Raw genomic sequence first — 18,359 nt, forward strand, 5'->3', positions numbered from 1 at the left:
CCGTAGGCATTCCCTCCATAACACTCACAGACATTTCCCCTTACTTTTTAGGAGGAAAAAAGTGAGTGTTATGGTGCAAAAAATACAGTAATAATAATAATAATAATAATAATAATAATAATAATAATAATTCCATAAGCTGTGTACAGTACAAGCAAGACACTGATATCCAGAACAGGTACATAATACAATGAGCATACATGTGTAAATGAGACAACAATGATAATCTAACTTCTATAAACAGAAAATTACAATAGTTACAAAAATCCCTCCTCCTACTTCCCCTGGAGTTCAGCTGAATTGACTGGAAGGAGAAAATAAAACTGTCACCGATCAAACTTGAAAATGAGAACCTATCTTTCTTGTTGCAATAAACAGTTATTAAATAATAATTAATTCTATAATGATGTTGTAATGAAGCTCATTAAAGTTAAACCACAGTTAACATTAATTAGCCTGCCAGGGCAACGGAATTTCTCTTTCATAAATATGCATACTATCAACTCTCAATTGTTCTGGTTTGCTTTCTATACCTCCTTCAGCCAAACCATAGCTTAAGACCCACAAAAGGTCCCCATCTAATTTTGTTTTTGTTTCTTTTCCAGGTAAGATATAAGACAGGGAGGAGCTCTGTGGCATTTCACTGAATACCTAGCACACATTTTGTGCATCATCTTTAAATGCCACAAACTGTTCTGGCGCCACATGTAAGCCACTATGAGGTCACTCTTAGTGCCAGAGTTATGTATAAGCTAAACAGCTGTAGCTTAGGGCCCCACTCTCTTGGGGGCCCCCCAAAAAATTGAAGGGAAAAAAACTGGATATACATTTCCAAAATATAAGATAGAAAATAAATAAAATAAAACCTACACACAGCAATAATGTTTTGTGTTGTGTAGGCTCCTATTTGTTATGTGCAAATGGCTTTAGATACCTATAAGGTCCATAAATTACCATATAGCATATATTCAACACAAAAAACATACTAGCACAGAGGGGGGAAACTGATTTAAGACGGTAGTGTAGATTAACAGTCACACCCTCCACCAAGGAAACTGTGGGTCAGGGAAGGGATCTCTAACTTGAATTTTTCAGCACCATTCTCAGCTATAATTTTTAGGGTTCTCTGGGGGAACCTAATATAACACCAAATGCTAGCTTGCAACAGTCTCTAACTAGAGAAACAGACTACCTTGTGTTACAAACACCTTGTGTTACAAACACTTCGGGTTACAGACTCCGCTAACCCGGAAATAGTATCTCGGGTTAAGAACTTTACCTCAGGATGAGAGCAGAAATCGCACGCTGGTGGCACGGCGGCAGGAGGAGGCCCTATTAGCTAAAGTGGTGCTTCAGGTTAAGAACAGTTTCAGGTTAAGAACGGACCTCCAGAATGAATTAAGTTCGTAACCAGAGGTACCACTACAGTGGTGAAGGCAGCTCTGTTTAGGGACATTTTTAATCTTTGATGTTTTAAATATTGTGTTGGAAGCAGTAACAACCTGGATGAGCTTAGCAAGCTAAGCAAAAACTGGGACATGCCTAGTTCTCCAGGTCTGCTCTGATTACCTTCTCCTCATATGTATGGCAGTAACCTACATAGCATTAAGAGCAGCTCTGCTGGCTCAGGCTAAAAGCCTCTTTTGTCAAGCACCCAGTTTCATGCAATCCTGATGCCTCTGGGAAGTCAACAGTGAAGGATCAAGGTCTTCACCCAAGCAACTGGCATTCAGAAGAAAAATGCATTTGCTGCTTCCATAGAAGAATCATCACGAAGCTGTAGTCGCTGTCAATGCGCATGCCCCACCCAATGGTTCTCCTACCAGGACTGCTGACCACTGCCCTATTGGATGAGCAATGGCATTGCAATATTCAGACTGGTGCCACACAGGCTGACTCATCCTGGGCAGCATGGTAGAACTTCCTGTCTCAGTGAGCAACAAGGTCCCGCAAGTCTTTGCTTCCGACCTGTTCTCCAATCCTGCCTTCTGGTTTCTCCTCTGATCCCGTTTGCTCTTCAGACCTGACTTCCAGTTCCCAGTTCTTGACTCATTCCAGATCACTAACCACACAGCCCAACCCTTCCATGTATCCCCTCAGTTAAAATCCAAATGTAATTCTGTATTATTGGGTTGATTTTTTTTTTAAGATCAGGGATGCTGGCCTGTCCTCCATCCACAATAGTATTCCGTTTGCTCCTCCCTTGTTCAACAGTAGCAACCATTCAAATGACAGACTACTGGGTGGTATCAGTCTCCCAATCCAAACCATTTCTATTTACTATGGCAACCACCTATGCTCATTCAGACACCAACTCCATCTGGTATTCAGATTCTTCTGGTTTATGCATTTTACATGAAATCAGCTTTTGTCTCGGTGGTTATCAAGACAGATTATTAATGAATATATATTATATGCTACTCAAAGTCTTGCTTATATTATGGATGTGCTTGGAATAAGATATTGCTAAGGGAACTTCGCCGTCTGAAAATAGAATTACAAAAATTAGATCCAAGAAGACAAATGTAAAATTCAGGTAGCAAATTAAGCATAAAGACATGCTAATCGGAAGCATCTTGACAAGGAGGTTGTGTAATGAATATCATATATAGATACCTAATAACTAATAAAATAAGCATTATCATAATACCTAATTCTGCATTCACCTTGTACTGAAACAGCTGTTAAAAGAAGGAAGCAGTAGCCTGCACAAGCCAGGCATGCAAAATAAGCACTACAGTCATACCTTGTGTTGTGTTAGGTTCATGTTGCATCTTTTCGGCTTGCGAACATAGCAAACCCGGAAGTGTATACTTCCAGGTTTCGCTGTGCGTGCACACGCGGAAGCGTTCTGTGTGCTTTGCACATGCACAGAAGCGCTCTATCGCGTTCTGCGCATACGCAGAAGCGCTGCTCTAGTTGTGGACTTTTTGGGGTGCGAACAGCACCCCGGAACGTATCGTGTCCGCAACTAGAGGTACCACTGTATGTAATTCCTTTTCTCCCTCTGATCTTGCACTGATGAAAATGTTCTTCTTGAGAAAACTACGAGACACCCTAATTACAGTTTGAAAAAATACATCTTCCTCAAAGAAAGCAGTCTCCAGCTTAAATCAATGATATATTTGTTGCAAGTTACTCCTGGTGAAATCTATTGCTCCAGGAAAATTGTGCAAATAAAGTGCCCAATGCATTTGCTTCCACGGTGGGGGGGGGGGGAAACTAGGACACAATAGAAATCTTTGTCCGTGCAAATCAAATGTCTGCCACGTACAATGCCTTAATAAGTGCATTTTCATTTCAAACCTTTGCCATATGGAAAGAAGGCATGTAACATGCTTTAAATTTGGATTTAGTTTTATACTTTAGCGCAAGTCTCACAATATCAAAATGTTAAAATTATGGGTTGCACCAATGCTGCTACTCTGTTCACTTAGCAGACTTCATGTTGTGCAACAAGAATTTCCCCTCCTCTCCTCTGCAACCCACATCGGACCCTCACATCTGCTCCAGCGGGTCGGGGGCACTCTGGAGCTTATTCTGGGCATGTGTGGGGAGAAGAAGAGAAAATACTGTTGCACAAGTGGAACTCTACTATTGCACCACTGGATACAACACTATGACAACCGTTGCACTACAGATGAATGCATAATAATGGTGATGGTGATGATATTCTGGGTTGTGCTGCCTGAACAAGCTCCTGGTGGCAGAAGATCATGGGCCAATGCTCCATATCCAAGACTAAACTGGTCCATATGGCTATAGACCAGAGGCCTTCATCAACCCTAACTATTGGCTATGCATCTACATCCATCAGAAACTGCCACTTCTCAGACGAGTCCTACAGACTGCATTGCCCATGGCTTCATTCACTGGGGATGTTGGCTTGCACGTGTCAGCTCCTCTTACTCACTGGTAGCTTTAGTCTTCTGGAACCACAGAACAGCTAACCTCACTGTGGGACCAAGCAGTGATATACACAGTCCTGGAAGGAGTTGACCAGTCAAAGAACAAACAACACAGGACATCTGAAAGGCTGCACTCTTGCCCTCTACATGGCTATCATGTCACTGTTTATCAGATATTTGTTTAGCACACTAAGAAAATGAAGACGCTATAGATAAAGGAAGGGAGAATGTGGTGGCACAAGCATCTTTGCACAGCTCTGCAATACTACCTGAAACCAGGAAACTAACTTTAAAAAATCCTAACAGTTCTTTTAATCCTTTGCCAATTATCTACGCAAATAAATTTAGACGGTACAGACTTAAAAAAAAAAATTCTCTAGACAAGTTATTTTAAAAGGTTTCACGAGAATCTTATCAGGGTTTGCTTACTGTCAAACTGATGTTCTTTTCCCTCTCGGCTTGTCATAACTGCTATCTTACAGTAGAAATATTTGTGCTCATTGCATTACATGCGGAATATTCTCTTCTTGTGGTTTGAAAGCATCTTCCGAGAAAATGGAGGCTAAATGTCAACTCTGCCTTACTCACAAACAATACCCTTTGCCACATAGGCTGATGCCCCTTTTGGGTCTTAAAACAAGCAAGCAAACCAACAACCACTCACAATCATCTGCCCTCATTTGTTTCCCAAGTTAAACTCTAATTATGAACAAATACTGTGTTTTTGTGTACACACACATGTATCAACTGTGCTATTCCCATTACTGTTCTAATTTACAGTCTGCAGGCTTCTTACAAAAAAGCAACTGTGAACCATGTGTCACTTTTTGCAGTAAAAAGCAATGACTGATCTATGCAAATATCCCAAGTGAACCATGCAATTCCCCATTTGCCTAATCATCTCTCACGTGGCCTCTTTGTGCATTTTCCCTGTGCTATTTCTGAAGAAAAAAATGTGCTGGAACTCACCACGAACGCCACCCTCGTTCTCTTAGAAAGGCAAATGGTGCCCACCTGAGAGGTGCCAGAAATGAGTTCCGGCTGGGGGAAAAAGCGCCCCATTTTCCCTTCTTCAGTGTCGCTAGAAACAACAGCAGCTATGGTAAGAATCAGTGGGCTGCACAAGCTCTCAAAAGCACACTATAAAACAGGGGCAGCCTGTCCCATTTTGCCACTTGAGGTGAAATGGGAATGTGCTACCTCCTGCTCCCCCACCATGCCCCGGCTGCCAGAACACCCCCCCTCACCAAAATTCGTCAAGGGGGGGCATTCTGCAAGGCCTTGGCACTCGTCTCCTCCACACCAGGGAGCAGCAACATTGCATGCTGGAATGCCTTCCTCTCACTGAAAGTTGGTGAGAGGGAGCATTTTGCCAGCATCAGAAGCGGTGGACCACTTCTTGCGCTTCCACCACCTGAGGGGGCTGCTTCACCCGCCTCATGGATGGGCGAGAACTGCTTTAAAGGAGCACTGGCACATAGATCCTGGGAAAGAAGAAAGGCAGAATGTGTCACTACACTTATCCAGTCAGAACAACTATCATTTATTTACGTCCAGATCTGTCCTGACAAGGCATAACTACAGTGGTACCTCGGGTTAAGTACTTAATTCGTTCCAGAGGTCTGTTCTTAACCTAAAACTGTTCTTAACCTGAAGCACCACTTTAGCTAATGGGGCCTCCTGCTGCCGCTGCGCTGCTGCTGCACGATTTCTGTTCTCATCCTGAAGCAAAGTTCTTAGCCGGAGGTACTATTTCTGGGTTAGCGAAGTCTGTAACCTGAAGCATCTGTAACCTGAGATATCACTGTATTAGTATCTAAGGCCCTTAACAGCTTATGACCAGTTTCCTTGCAAGATTACCTTGCCCTATACATGGTCAATCGATTACTTCAATGACAAGTGTCACATACATATTTGTGAAATGTCCACACAATCAGTACCTTGAACTGAAAAGTGCCCATGAGAAAAATACATTGATGAAGAGGTTTGATTTTTAATTTTGCTGGGAAAGGCATATAGAAGTACCTTTTGCATTTAAAGCTTCTTCTTTTATTTTCATCACAGTTTCTTGGCCTTCTTTTTCCTTGTTTCCAGCTGTTATTAAATAAAGATAGAGAAAAATAACTGTGAAAAACTGTCAATATTGCGGAGTACAGACTTAAAGCACAATAATAAATCCTGCAAAAAGAAAAACCGAAACCTGAAATTCTTAAATGTTTAAGCAAAGGAAGCAGAGAAGGGGAGGGAGGAGTTACAATAAATATAAGAAAGAATTCTGTTATTGGCTGAGTGAAATAAGGCCTTAGTAGAGAAAAGCTTAATTGCCCATTCAGTATTGACTTAAAAACACAGCATCTCTCCTGAACACCGAGATACTGGAATAAAATTTGGTACACGTTCAGAAGATAAATACATGTTTCAGATGAGATATCAGCCCAACTGCACATCTATTTTCAATTAAGCTATGACAGACAGAAAGGGAGAAATTGTTGAACTGTTTCTTTAAATGTAAAGGTTCATCATTGTTACACCCGATGTGTATGTCTTTAAGGGGCCAGAGCAAGGGCCAGAGCAAATAAGGAGACCCAGCTTTACAGCTGTGAAACATAGCAGGTGCTGCTGAGTTGCATTGATTAAGCTGTGTCAGCAATTGGGTGTAGTATATAAGGAGCAGCACCTAGCTCTCCCATTACCCTGGGGGGTGGGTTGGTGGTTGGGTCTGGTTTGTTGTTGATGATGTATTTAGTGTATAAAGAGTTTTTGTTTTTGTTATTAAAACCTTGTTTTACAACTCTACATTTCAGTTTTGAATATCAAGCTGGTCCCTACAACCATTAGCAAAACAGGGAAATGTTGTCATGAAATATCTGCACTGAAGGGTGAGGTATCAAAATGAATGTTCAGGTTGAATTTTTAGGACAAATTCTGTATTTCATGTCAAACCCAAAACAAAAGCCTATAGCCAAACCTTCAAAATTAATTTGAACTCTTCTAAGCTAGTTAATAACTCCACAGTCTCTCCACTTTCATAACAATCATTCTTTACTTGCCACAGATTTTAAAGAATATCCCTTAGGTCCTGATCGCTGTGCAACAATGCCTATAGGTAAATGTAAAGCTGACCAAAAAGATCACACACACATTCATTTTCCTTGTGCTTTTTCTGAAAGTAGTTTGTAACTGGTTAATTTTCTAGCATTCACTATAGCTTTCATTTTCATTTGCAATCTACCCACACACACACTTCCCAAATAAAATCTTATGTAACCATTTCAAATGGGCAGTCTTTATAAGATTTAAAAGTTATAGACACAGACAGCAATTTTTGTCTGCAAACTCCTGAAATGAACACTGGTCTGCAATTGACTCTGCATCTATTAGATCAGCTTTTCAATTATATCAGCACTGCCTGGCTGATCTCTTTTTATTTAACAGTGGAGTGGGGTGGGGCAGCAGGAAGAAAGTTAAACAAAAGAAAGAGGGAAAATAACTCTTAACAGTATTTGTTTTCACCATAGAAATAATCTTGGGGTTACACAGCGCAAACATTCAGTTTGATCCTAATCCCTAAAAATAGATGCAGTGTCAACGAACAAACCCTCCAGTAAAACTGCCATATCCATGGAGTTCTCATTGAACGAAGCTATGGGCACGAGATCAAATCTCCTCACTTTTTCAGCCTAAGTGATTTTCTACAGCAGGGAATTAAAATCCGATGTGTGCCATAGTACTGGATGTAGCTATGCTGGGGGGAAAGGAAGCTTCTATGATAATCCCTGCAAGAATTTCATCTGATCTTCTTCCTCATCCATCAGCTGCGGTACAGCAAGCAGACTTATTAAGAGCCTCCAGAGTCTTGTCTAAGTCCTGATAATATTAATTTCATCTGGACAACATATTGCATATTAACATATTTCATGCTGCATATTCATTATTTTAAGAAAACCCGAGCACTTCCATATGGATGCAGTTCCAGATGAATAATATTTCTAAACACGTCTTCTAGAAATTGTGTTGTATTTTCTTAGTCTGTTATTTTTGTTTTAATTTGTTTTCTTTTATTATTGCTGAAACTGCACTTTTAAATTATTATGTTAATATATTATGTTAAGTCAAACTCTCAAGGTAACATATATATTTTAAAATGAATACATAAAATTCTATATTATTATCATTAAGATTTATATACAGCCCTTCATCAAAAGATCCCAGGGCAGTTCAAAAGATAAAAATACGATATAAAAACACATATAAGTAGTTAAAACAAAAACATTATTGTATTAATTTAACATTCCACACTCCAAGCAGAGTAACATTGCCTCTCATAAAGGGGGTGGTAGATTATATACCCACAGACTTCAACAGAAGGAAAGCCAAATTAAGTAATTGCTTACCAAGCATGCATATTTCAGTTTGCAAGGGGAAGATTTGGGTGCTTCTTCAGTTACTGTTGATGTGCATTTAAGTCTGTGTAATTGCACTGCTTCTGCAGTTCAGTTCAGAAATTCTGCTGTTGGCCACTTAATGATAGATAAGAGATCAGGAATGGACCGTGGACTCAGGTACTCCCTTAACTCCCTATCTTAGGTAAATGTACCCTCTCCAATAAATCCCCTTGTTTGCCTTGACTATGATGAGCCTCCCCCCCACACACACACTGGCGCAAAGTTTGGTTCATATCAGCCTGGGCTGCTCTCTTAAACAAAGTTTGAAATAAGTTTGTGAAACTTGGTTAAAAGAAAAACCTTGGAACAGGCCCTTCCCTAACACCAGGAAGCAGCAGGGGGTCAGGATAACTTCAGCAGTCTTACTTATTAGAAAACAAGAGATCCACAGCTCTTTGTAGACTTGCTGCGTGACAAGACCAAGATTCCAACTAGTTCCCACTATTCCAAAAGCAGTTTGCCATGGGGTGGAGGTGGCTGATGTTAAATAAAACCAAACCCAGAGCTCTGTTGCGCACACAAAACTGGTTGCAACTAGTTCTTTTCGTTTTCACCCAGATATTGCTAAAAAATAAAGTAGTAAGGACTGTCCATAAGCAATGTCTCCGCAAATAAGGAAGCAGAAGAAAACCAACCATTCTGAAAGGCCAAAGAACAAACGTTTTTGTCACAGGTTGGCTTGCTGCAAATGTAGTGGATGAAAATATTGATGTGGAGTGTATATGTGAAGGGATGCAAAAAGAAATTGCAATTCAAAGGCTCTTAAATTGCTGCGATTAAACACTCACTTTACAATAAAAGCTAAATGTAAATAATGTTGAACATATAAATCAACACTAAAATGACAAGGTAAAGAGGTTTACTCAAAGCAACCAGCTGGTAAAAAGTGATGGATGACAGCTAAGAGCCCTGTTTTCATTCTGAAATTCATACAAGAAACTCAGAATGCTGCTCACTGTAGCATCTTCCATGATCTGAATGTCAGCTATGCAAAACTGTATCTGTGCATAGAAACCCAGCCAAAGGTCTTCCTTTTTCTCAGTGTACTTTCCAGGATGATTTGTTATCAGTATCTCAAAATCATTATTTCTATGAACATGCTGTCTTGGTAAAACATAAACAACTGTTTATTTTGCCAGATATTAATTTTTCATTGGTGAAAAGAATTATGGTGGAAAACTTTCCATATTCCTTCTCTACTATTTATGTAACAGAAGGAGTATAGCTGTGTGCCTATAATTATTTGTAGCACGAAGCCTTGGCAAGTATATTTTATCGTAGTCACATAGGATCTCCCTGTGCAGATGAAATGCCAAACTCTTTCTAGTCTTACTGTGTTACATAGCTAGGGTAAAGGTAATAAAAATAACATTTTATCTCCTGAAGTGCAGTCACAGCAGGGGCAGTTATATTAGAACATTTAGAAGACATGTAAAGCAGTGCATTGTCTATCAGATGATACAGGCTGTCAAGCCTAATGCTGCCTAGAAAGTAAAGAAGAGACATTTTGTTTACCCAAGTCACAGACTGAATTTTTTCTAACTACTGACAAGGTAACCCAAACAGACATGGAAGTCAGGCCACCCATTTCTTCAAATACACAAACTGGCACATTTTAAGGAACTAAAATAAGGCCATTCAGAGTGAAATGCAAATGAATGACATTTCAGCTTAAAAAACCAAACAAACCATAATCACAGCTACCATGGAACTCAGCTGCATGTAATTCAAATTTGGACAAACATTGAACTTGATGCTTTTTATGAGCTTCCAACCCCCCCCCCCCAAAAAAAACCACCAACCCAGAGGTCAGAGAGATGCCACTGTACTCAAAATTCCAAACCTTGTCCTTAGTTTACAGGCCAATTTACTTCACTAACAACGGCATTAATTTTATCATTTGTTCCATACTGACCAGGGAACACAAGGTGCCATTTACTTTAACAGCGGAACTCACTTCGACTCCATCTATATCAGGCATAGGCAAACTCGGCCCTCCAGATGTTTTGGGACTACAACTCCCATGATCCTTAGCTAACAGGACCAGTGGTCAGGGGTGCTGGGAATTGTAGTCCCAAAACATCTGGAGGACCGAGTTTGCCTATGCCTAATCTATATCTTCGGTACCCGCAAGAAAAGCTTCTGCAAGCACAGCAATTAGTATTGTTGTTATTTATTTTCTCCACATAGCTTTCGCAAGAACCTTGCACCTGGAAAATCAAACTGTGTTGAAAGAATCTATTTTGCATAAGAAGTAACCCCTACTGGTTGCAATCCTCTAGGATCCTGGCCAATGTTCCATAATTTCAATGCATTACTGTTGGTGCTAAATTTTACTTTGCTTTATGTCTATGGAAGAGACTATGAGTTATCATCATCATCTCTCAACTGAACCAACATATGAGGGTGATGACTAGGCTTGCAATTCTACTCAGAGCTCCTGGGGCAAATAATGCGATGCAAAGGTAACTAATAATTAAATCAAATTACATGACATTACATTGTTAATAAATATTTTTATCATTGCAATACCAACAGTACCTATTATGACGTGCATGCCAAGTCTTGCCAAATACTTCACAGTATGGTAACCAATTCCTCTAGTGCCTCCGGTCACTATGGCAACATTCCCATTTTGAAGAGGAAAAACTGCATGAAAAGAGAAAAGTATTTCAGGTTAAGATCTATTTTACTACAATGCTTACATTACTCACTGTAACAAAATATTCAGCTACAGCCATTTCCTGTTATGTGGTGATTGTTCTTGCAGCAGTTACAAAGGTATTATTTTATGGATCATAATGAAGAACACCAGTAAGCATACAGTTGCTGCAGCCAACCACCACATAAAAAAAAATTCCTCTTATATAAAATTAAAAACACAAAACAGTGGTTTTATCCATTTTTCCAGGGTACTTTACAAAGAAATCACAATAAAAAATACAAGGGCAGAAAAATCAGCTGTAATAATAATTACAAAAACAAACAAACAATAAAAGCAGCAGCTCAAAAAAACACCTTATGAAGTCTGGAAGAATTACCAAGTTACCACCAGGTGCTGAGATTCATATACAGATTATTTTTATTGTATTTTAGGCATCACTCATTAGAATACATTCATAAAGTTGATGTGTGCCAACCCTTAATCCAAAAGAAAATCATACATACTAAAACTTATAAAAATGGGGAAATTGTATGCCGATAAATATATTAAGCCCATCTAATTTGTACATGTACCTGATGCTAAGAAATTAATGTAGTCCCAAACCAAGACTACCATAACTAAGGTGCCACTATTGAGAAGGCCATTTTTCTGTTTGGCACTCACTGCTCCTCGGGAGGGTGAACTCTGTGGAGGACCACTAGAAGTGTCCTCAATACATAACCACCTTCATCTTTGAGAAGGGAAGTGATCCTTCAGTATTCAAGCCCCAAATCATGTCAGGCTTTTAAAGGTAAAGTCCAAGCACTTGTGGTTGAAAATATGGCTTTATTTTGAAATAGCTGCAGCTTCAGAGGCAACCCCACATTACAGTAGTCAGCACCTGAAGGCTAGCAAAGCTTATCCCAGTCTAGGACAAGTTGTACCTGACACACCAGCCTTAGCTGAGGAAAGGCATTCTTTCACAGGGATCTCAAGTGACAAATCTGGATCCAGGCGAAGCACTGATCCCTGGAGAGGAGTGCAATCCCATCCAGAACAGGAAGAACACTGTCTCCTCCAGTAGATGAACCGCCTACACTCAGTGTCTTCCTCTTCAGGGTTGTATTTCAGTTTATTGTCCTTCATCCATTCCACTACCAATTTCAGCACTTTCGACACATCACTTAACTCAGATGTCAAAAAAAAAAAAAAGGAAAAAGGTAAAGTAGGGAATCATCGGCATACGTTTGGCACCCCTCACAGTAGCTTCATGTAGCTGTTGGAAAGAAAGGGGGACAAGAGGGACCTCATAACAAAAACAGCCTAGGGGCAAAATACCATGGCCGGTAGTATCAAAAACCAGTGAGAGGTCCAGAAGAATTAGCAGGGTCACACCCTTTGTCCTTTAAGCATAGGGCTGAAACCACTTCAAAATTGGTTGGCAATATTGGTCGACAATATAAAGAAGCCCTAATGAGTAACAGCTGGGATGACCACATCAAATAAGGGGCACCTTTTGCGTGGTCGCGTGCAGCCCCTCGGATCCCAGTGTGGCGCCCGGTAGTATGGGCTGGCTTCGCCCACCCCAGGCTGGATACCTGGAGGTCTCCGCCTACCTCAGCCAATCGCCCAATCCCGCCTGGGGAGACGTTACCAGGGGATCAGCCAGGTAGGGGGAGGGACCGCCCTGCCCACACAACAGAAGGTGAATCTTATGGCCAATTCTAATCCCATAGCACGTTGTCTTGAGTCATTATTCCGCTCGGGGGTCATCTGGGGCTGGGGGACTCCACCTGTCCACACATAGCTGGGTGTAAATGTGCAAAACCAAGGTTCACATTCTAAGTACTGTAAACCATGAATCTAACTGAATGCCTTAACTTTCCTCACAGTATTGTTATGCTAATAATATAAGGTAACTGCCATCTACATTGCTTTGAGCACTGAGGAGAAAATGCAGTATAAAAAGTTTACAAACTAATAAATAAAACATAAATAATTTTAAATATTTTCTAAGTTTTGGAAGGTTAATATTGATTTAGAAATTAATATCCTATATAAGCACCGTACAGTACATACATAAAGGTAAAGGGTAAAGGGACCCCTGACCATTAGGTCCAGTCGTGGCCGACTCTGGGGTTGTGGCGCTCATCTCGCTTTATTGGCCAAGGGAGCTGGCGTACAGCTTCTGGGTCATGTGGCCAGCATGACTAAGCCGCTTCTGGCGAACCAGAGCAGCGCACAGAAATGCCGTTTACCTTCCCGCAGGAGCGGTACCTATTTATCTACTTGCACCTTGGCGTGCTTTCGAACTGCTAGGTTGGTACATACATACAGTACATACATACAATACATACATACACATGCACAGTTTTGCTTCCCTCTTTTTCATTAGCCTGGAATTACACCATAACACCATAAAAGCATAACAATAATAGGCCTCACTACACATTCTATAAGCCAGCTTCTTTCCATAAAACAGTCAATTTTTATTTACTTCGCATTGCAGAATGATTTGGCAATGTAAGAAGCAATAAGTCCATTGTTTGGGTTACTGATCGTTGTAAGCATTTTTATAGTTTTGTATAGATTATACACACACACACAAGGTTCATGCACACATGGGGAAAAACTGGCCAACATGTTAAAAGAAAAAAAGACCTACATATATTTTATTGGTAATACTACTTGTTTAAAATCATAAATTGTACTAAATTCTGGGGAGGACGGACTCTGATCTCATTGAACAAGCAGGTGTACACAACAAAAAGCAATATAGCCTTTGAAGGGAAGGATGAAACAAGGGAAGGGGAAACAGCTGGGAGAAATCTTTGTAATGTCAGACAAGAGAAGCCCTGAAACAACAGATAAAATGGGTTGCATTGGACGACAGCACAAAAGATCAGAGGAACAAGGAAGTGGCAGGGGGCTACTGGCATTTTTGACATACAAGGAACAAAACAACAGATGAAATTCTCCAAGCAGCTTCCTGCATACACTTAAAGGAACTGTATTGCTCCAAAACTGATGGAGCATCAGCAGCTGGCTTGGGGGTTTTTTTTTATATTCCAACTCTGAGCAAAGCTAAATTCTAAAAGTCTTACCTTCCTGAAGTTACAATTCAGCCAAAATAGTCTGATGGAGATTTGAAATAAAACCATGGCAATGGATCAAGACCTTCCCTCGCAAGTTCAGTTCACCCACCTATCAAATTCTCCCCACTGTCTATATCAGGGCTGGCTAATGTTTTTTGGCCTAAAGCCTATACGTATTCACCCTTGGTCAACTCTCCAGGGTCTGAATGCCAGTACCGGGTATAGTAGCTGGTAATTGTAGAGTTAAATATTGCCTCCGGTTATCATGGGTTTTGGAGCTAAGACTCCTGTATTCAGCTTGTTATTGTGGTTACTTTCATTTCCCATGTAGTTGTGTGTTTGTTGATGGATAGGCCAAACAGGAAAGTACCTTTGGCTATCAAGGCCCTACATAAGCATGAAATAAGAGATCTAGATTGGAAGTATTTTCATTTAGCAAAAATCCCCCTGTCACTCAGATATCATAACTGAGTACAAGTATAGCTCTCTCCATGAGTGAATTGAGTGAAGGGAATCCAGGTACATAAAGGGATGGTGTTTACACATTAGGCATCGACATCTGAACCAGGAAAGCCTGCATGGTAGACTTCCACAGCAGCTGGAACCTGTGTGATCAAGCTTCTGATTCCCTTAGAGGTCCATATGCAGACATCAAGGATGAACATGTGGACATCAGCAGACGGCCTGAGAAGCCACACTTCCCATCAACCTTTTCTACACAGGGACACACACACACCCATATACAATTAATGAAGGGGTTTAAATGCACTTGCCTACGTTTATCTCTTGCTACCAATTCCCTCCCTTCTCCATTTCTTGTTACTTTCCCCACTGTCAAAATTCTGAATGCATGCTCTTCAGAGAAGGGATCCATTTCTTTTTGCTGGTGATAGTCCAAAGCACAATGAACACTGATGGCGCAGTATAAGGTAATATATACATTTTTCACGTTTCACACAATTTAATCTTACAGAGTGTTTATTGATAGATAGATATATACGGGGCTTATTGTAATAATGTTTATTATTTAAAAAACAAGAAGTGGATATTAAATGGTAAATAATCTGCTGATTCAGCAATAGTCACTGTAAGGCCCAAAGGCTCTCATCATCACAACGTGAGTGTGCACAGTTGTCATCTGCAAACTGATCATTGCAGGCAAACAGCTTTTCCGATGCAATGAAGGCCACAGAAGAGCCTTGGTGAATCACATTGTTGACTATGCAGTTTCTCAAAAGCCCTATTCAGGCACATAAACAAATGTGTGAGGGGGGACAGAGGCATGTGGCAAAGCCCTGCCCCTCGGTAGAGCATCAGACTCTTAATCTCAGGGTCGTAATTTCAAGCCCCGTGTTGGGCACAAGATTCCTGCATTGCACTAGACGACCCTAGTAGGTCCCTTCCACCTCTACAATTCTACCAGTGTGTCAGCACAATGTCTGCGAGTTCCACATGTCTGAGAGTTATACACGCAATGATGGTGAGGCTACAGAGTCACCAAGTTCTCTTGCTGACAGCACAGCATGATTTCTGATATATATCTGATATATCATTGCTCTCTGGGGCACAATTGTTGGTTTCAGGAAAGGCACGTCTCATGGTCACAACTGCCCTGGTTCATAATTTGCACACTTGAAACAAGAGCTCTGCTGAATCACAGATTCGCTTCAACATGCAAATAAGGTGTGTGGCAGGTGTTAGAAAATACAGTAAACCAGTAAGTGTGTGTGTGTGTGTGTGTTTTCTCAGCTGGCTGGGTCAGCCACTTCCCAGCTGACTGAAAAATGAAAAGAGCAGTAAGCACATACACTGTTCCACCCACAAATCCCTTGCAGTTTCCCATCGCCCTGCTCCCCAAACAAGCTGTCATGTCAGTCTTAAGTCCCCCAGCCAGCTGTGCTCAGGCTGATGGTAGCAGGTGTACACCCACTTCCTAGGAGAGAAAGGGGAGAAGGAACTTTCAGCTGACAACCACCGATTAGAACTGCGTTGCTTGATGACACCAAAGGTCCATCTAGTCAAACATTCTGCCTTCAGCAATACCCAGTTATACGCCCCATGAACAATCCCAACCAGGCCATGCTAGAAATAGCCATCCCTGGTTTTGTCTCAGCATGTGATAATCAGACGTATGCTGCCTGTAATAAGAGGTCCCGTTTTTAGTTATTATGGCTGATTGCCACTGAGAAACCTGTTCTCTGAACTGGCTTTTCTTCTCCCAGAACCCCTTTCCTTCAACAGCCATTTCCATCTGGCTGCATCAGAGGGTAGACAGGTACACTAAAGTTTACGGCAAAGCAGTAATTTGGTCACTGGCTGCATACTAGTCTTGTTGATGGAGAATTTTCATCCCTTAATTGTTCCCTATAAACGACACACTGCTGTTAAGAGGACAAGCTGTCCAGCTTACAGATCAACATCACCACTCAGAATTGAGACCAAATCTGCAGAAAGTAGTGTGCGGTAGAAAAAACCTACCACACACCTGAATGTCATGAATCATCCAGCGATGTGTCCTTTAACTTCAAGGAGCCCACTCCAAAGTATGTGTGTATCAAGGAGAGAGGAGGCTGTGACCAACTGCCGTCTCCTTCTCTTTCCTCACTAGCCAGTCACTGGAACAACAATTATGCAATTTTTTAGTACTGGTAGCTGCATTTGCTTGTTTTCATCTTCTGTTCCCATCCCTCATTCCTTCTGTATTGTTTCTATTAGATTATGAGCTTGCCTTGTTTTTGTTTTTGTTTTAAATCTCTGTACGCTGCCAAAAAATGTTTAGGTGCTTTGCGAATAATAGTAGTTATCCACTGCAATACCTGTTTGAGTCAACAGGTTTCTTTTGACACACCCCAACTCAGTTCACTGTACTGCTGAGCTTTCCAAGCTTTTCATGTTGGTGACACACTTTTTAGGCATGCATCATTTCGCGGCACAGTAATTCAGTTTTATTAGCGAACCAGCAGGCTGCCCACTCCCTTCTCAGCCCCAGGAGGAGAGCAGAGAGTGTTCACACAACACACCTACACACCACAGCAGCCGACACACTGACACAAGAGTTTGGAAAGCTCTGCTGTACTGCCTTTGTAACCAGCGTAACATTGAGTAAGCAACACGAATAGAAACAACACAGGAAAACCTTGGAAATTGTTCATCTGCCGAACATGGCGAAAGCTCAAACGCTCAACCAGAATTCCCTTCCAGAAAGAGAAAACCCAAATACAGTTTGGCAGGAATCCCTATTTGACAATTTGGGGGGGGGGGAGAGGCGGGAAATATGCCAGCTTCAGTCGGCCTTCTAAATTCTTAGAATTTCAGTTACCAGCAATGAAAATTCATCACCTGCTACATCATCATCCATGTAAAGTTCACAATGTCTTAGCCCTTAGACATGCAAAGTAATAATCAAGAGAAAGTCTGTTAACAGGTAGTGTGTGCTTCATCCTCATCTTGAATAAGCCAGCAGGACTTCCAAGTACCCTGAAAATGAGGCCTTTTGTTAAAAAAATCAGATAACACCACGAGTTAGATGACTGCTGATAAAGTGATTGGACGCTGCTGGAAGTTCTTGACCCTTGAAGATAAGGCAATCATTTCACTTCTGAACTGGACAATCAGTTTAGAGCTACTTTAATTATATTCCAAAAGTGAAAGAATGAAAAAGAAATCAAGATTAAGTTTACTTGGAAGTGAACCTTCATTAAAACACAAATCAGAAGTTTGATATAACAAATACGTGCAGGGAAAGGAAAAAGGGCTGGTTTATGGGTGAGGGAGATAACCTTCAAATATCAGTGTTTGGTCAATAATTTTATAGCCACAGGGTGTTGCTAATAAATCCCATTGGTTTAATTGGAGCTTGTTAACTCTCTACATTGATTTCAATGGGGTTTGAGCGCAACTCACTTTGGGAGGTATCCAACTAAACACTTCTACTAGCATAAGCACTTTTGAAAGCATAACAGAACCCTTCACTTTGCCCCAATACTCTCTAAATATGTTCTGGGGTTCCCCAAACCACCTAGAGCAGTTTAAGGGCATGTGTGGTGAGAGATGAGGGAGTGGAAGTCCCACTGCACAGCGTGAAGTGGTTGTGCTAGTAGAATTGCTAAGATGGACACCACCCTTAGTCTGAATCAAACCCAGAACCATAACACAATAATGTCACTTTGCCTTCAAACTGTTCCCCAATGTAAATCTTGTATGTCGTCTACACTCACTCAACAAATATTCACTGGGCTGGATCCAAAGATGCCCATCCTCAAAGATA

General features: G+C 41.0%; 1 protein-coding gene across 1 annotated transcript in view; it reads right to left on the bottom strand.

Moving 5' to 3' along the window:
• The window catches only part of ZBED1 (zinc finger BED-type containing 1), a 133,173-nt gene that overhangs the window by 61,358 nt on the left and 53,456 nt on the right, over nucleotides 1–18,359 (bottom strand). Inside the window, exons 2-3 of the mRNA XM_081197026.1 lie at nucleotides 10,895–11,002; nucleotides 5,934–6,002 (exon numbers count right to left, since the gene is read on the bottom strand). Coding sequence (XP_081053152.1) covers nucleotides 5,934–6,002; nucleotides 10,895–11,002 — 177 coding nt within the window. The remainder of the gene's footprint in view (nucleotides 1–5,933; nucleotides 6,003–10,894; nucleotides 11,003–18,359) is intronic.

The sequence above is a fragment of the Podarcis bocagei genome (genome assembly GCF_964188305.1).
Source record: "Podarcis bocagei genome assembly, chromosome: 6".
In the NCBI taxonomy this organism is placed as follows: Eukaryota; Metazoa; Chordata; class Lepidosauria; order Squamata; family Lacertidae; genus Podarcis; species Podarcis bocagei.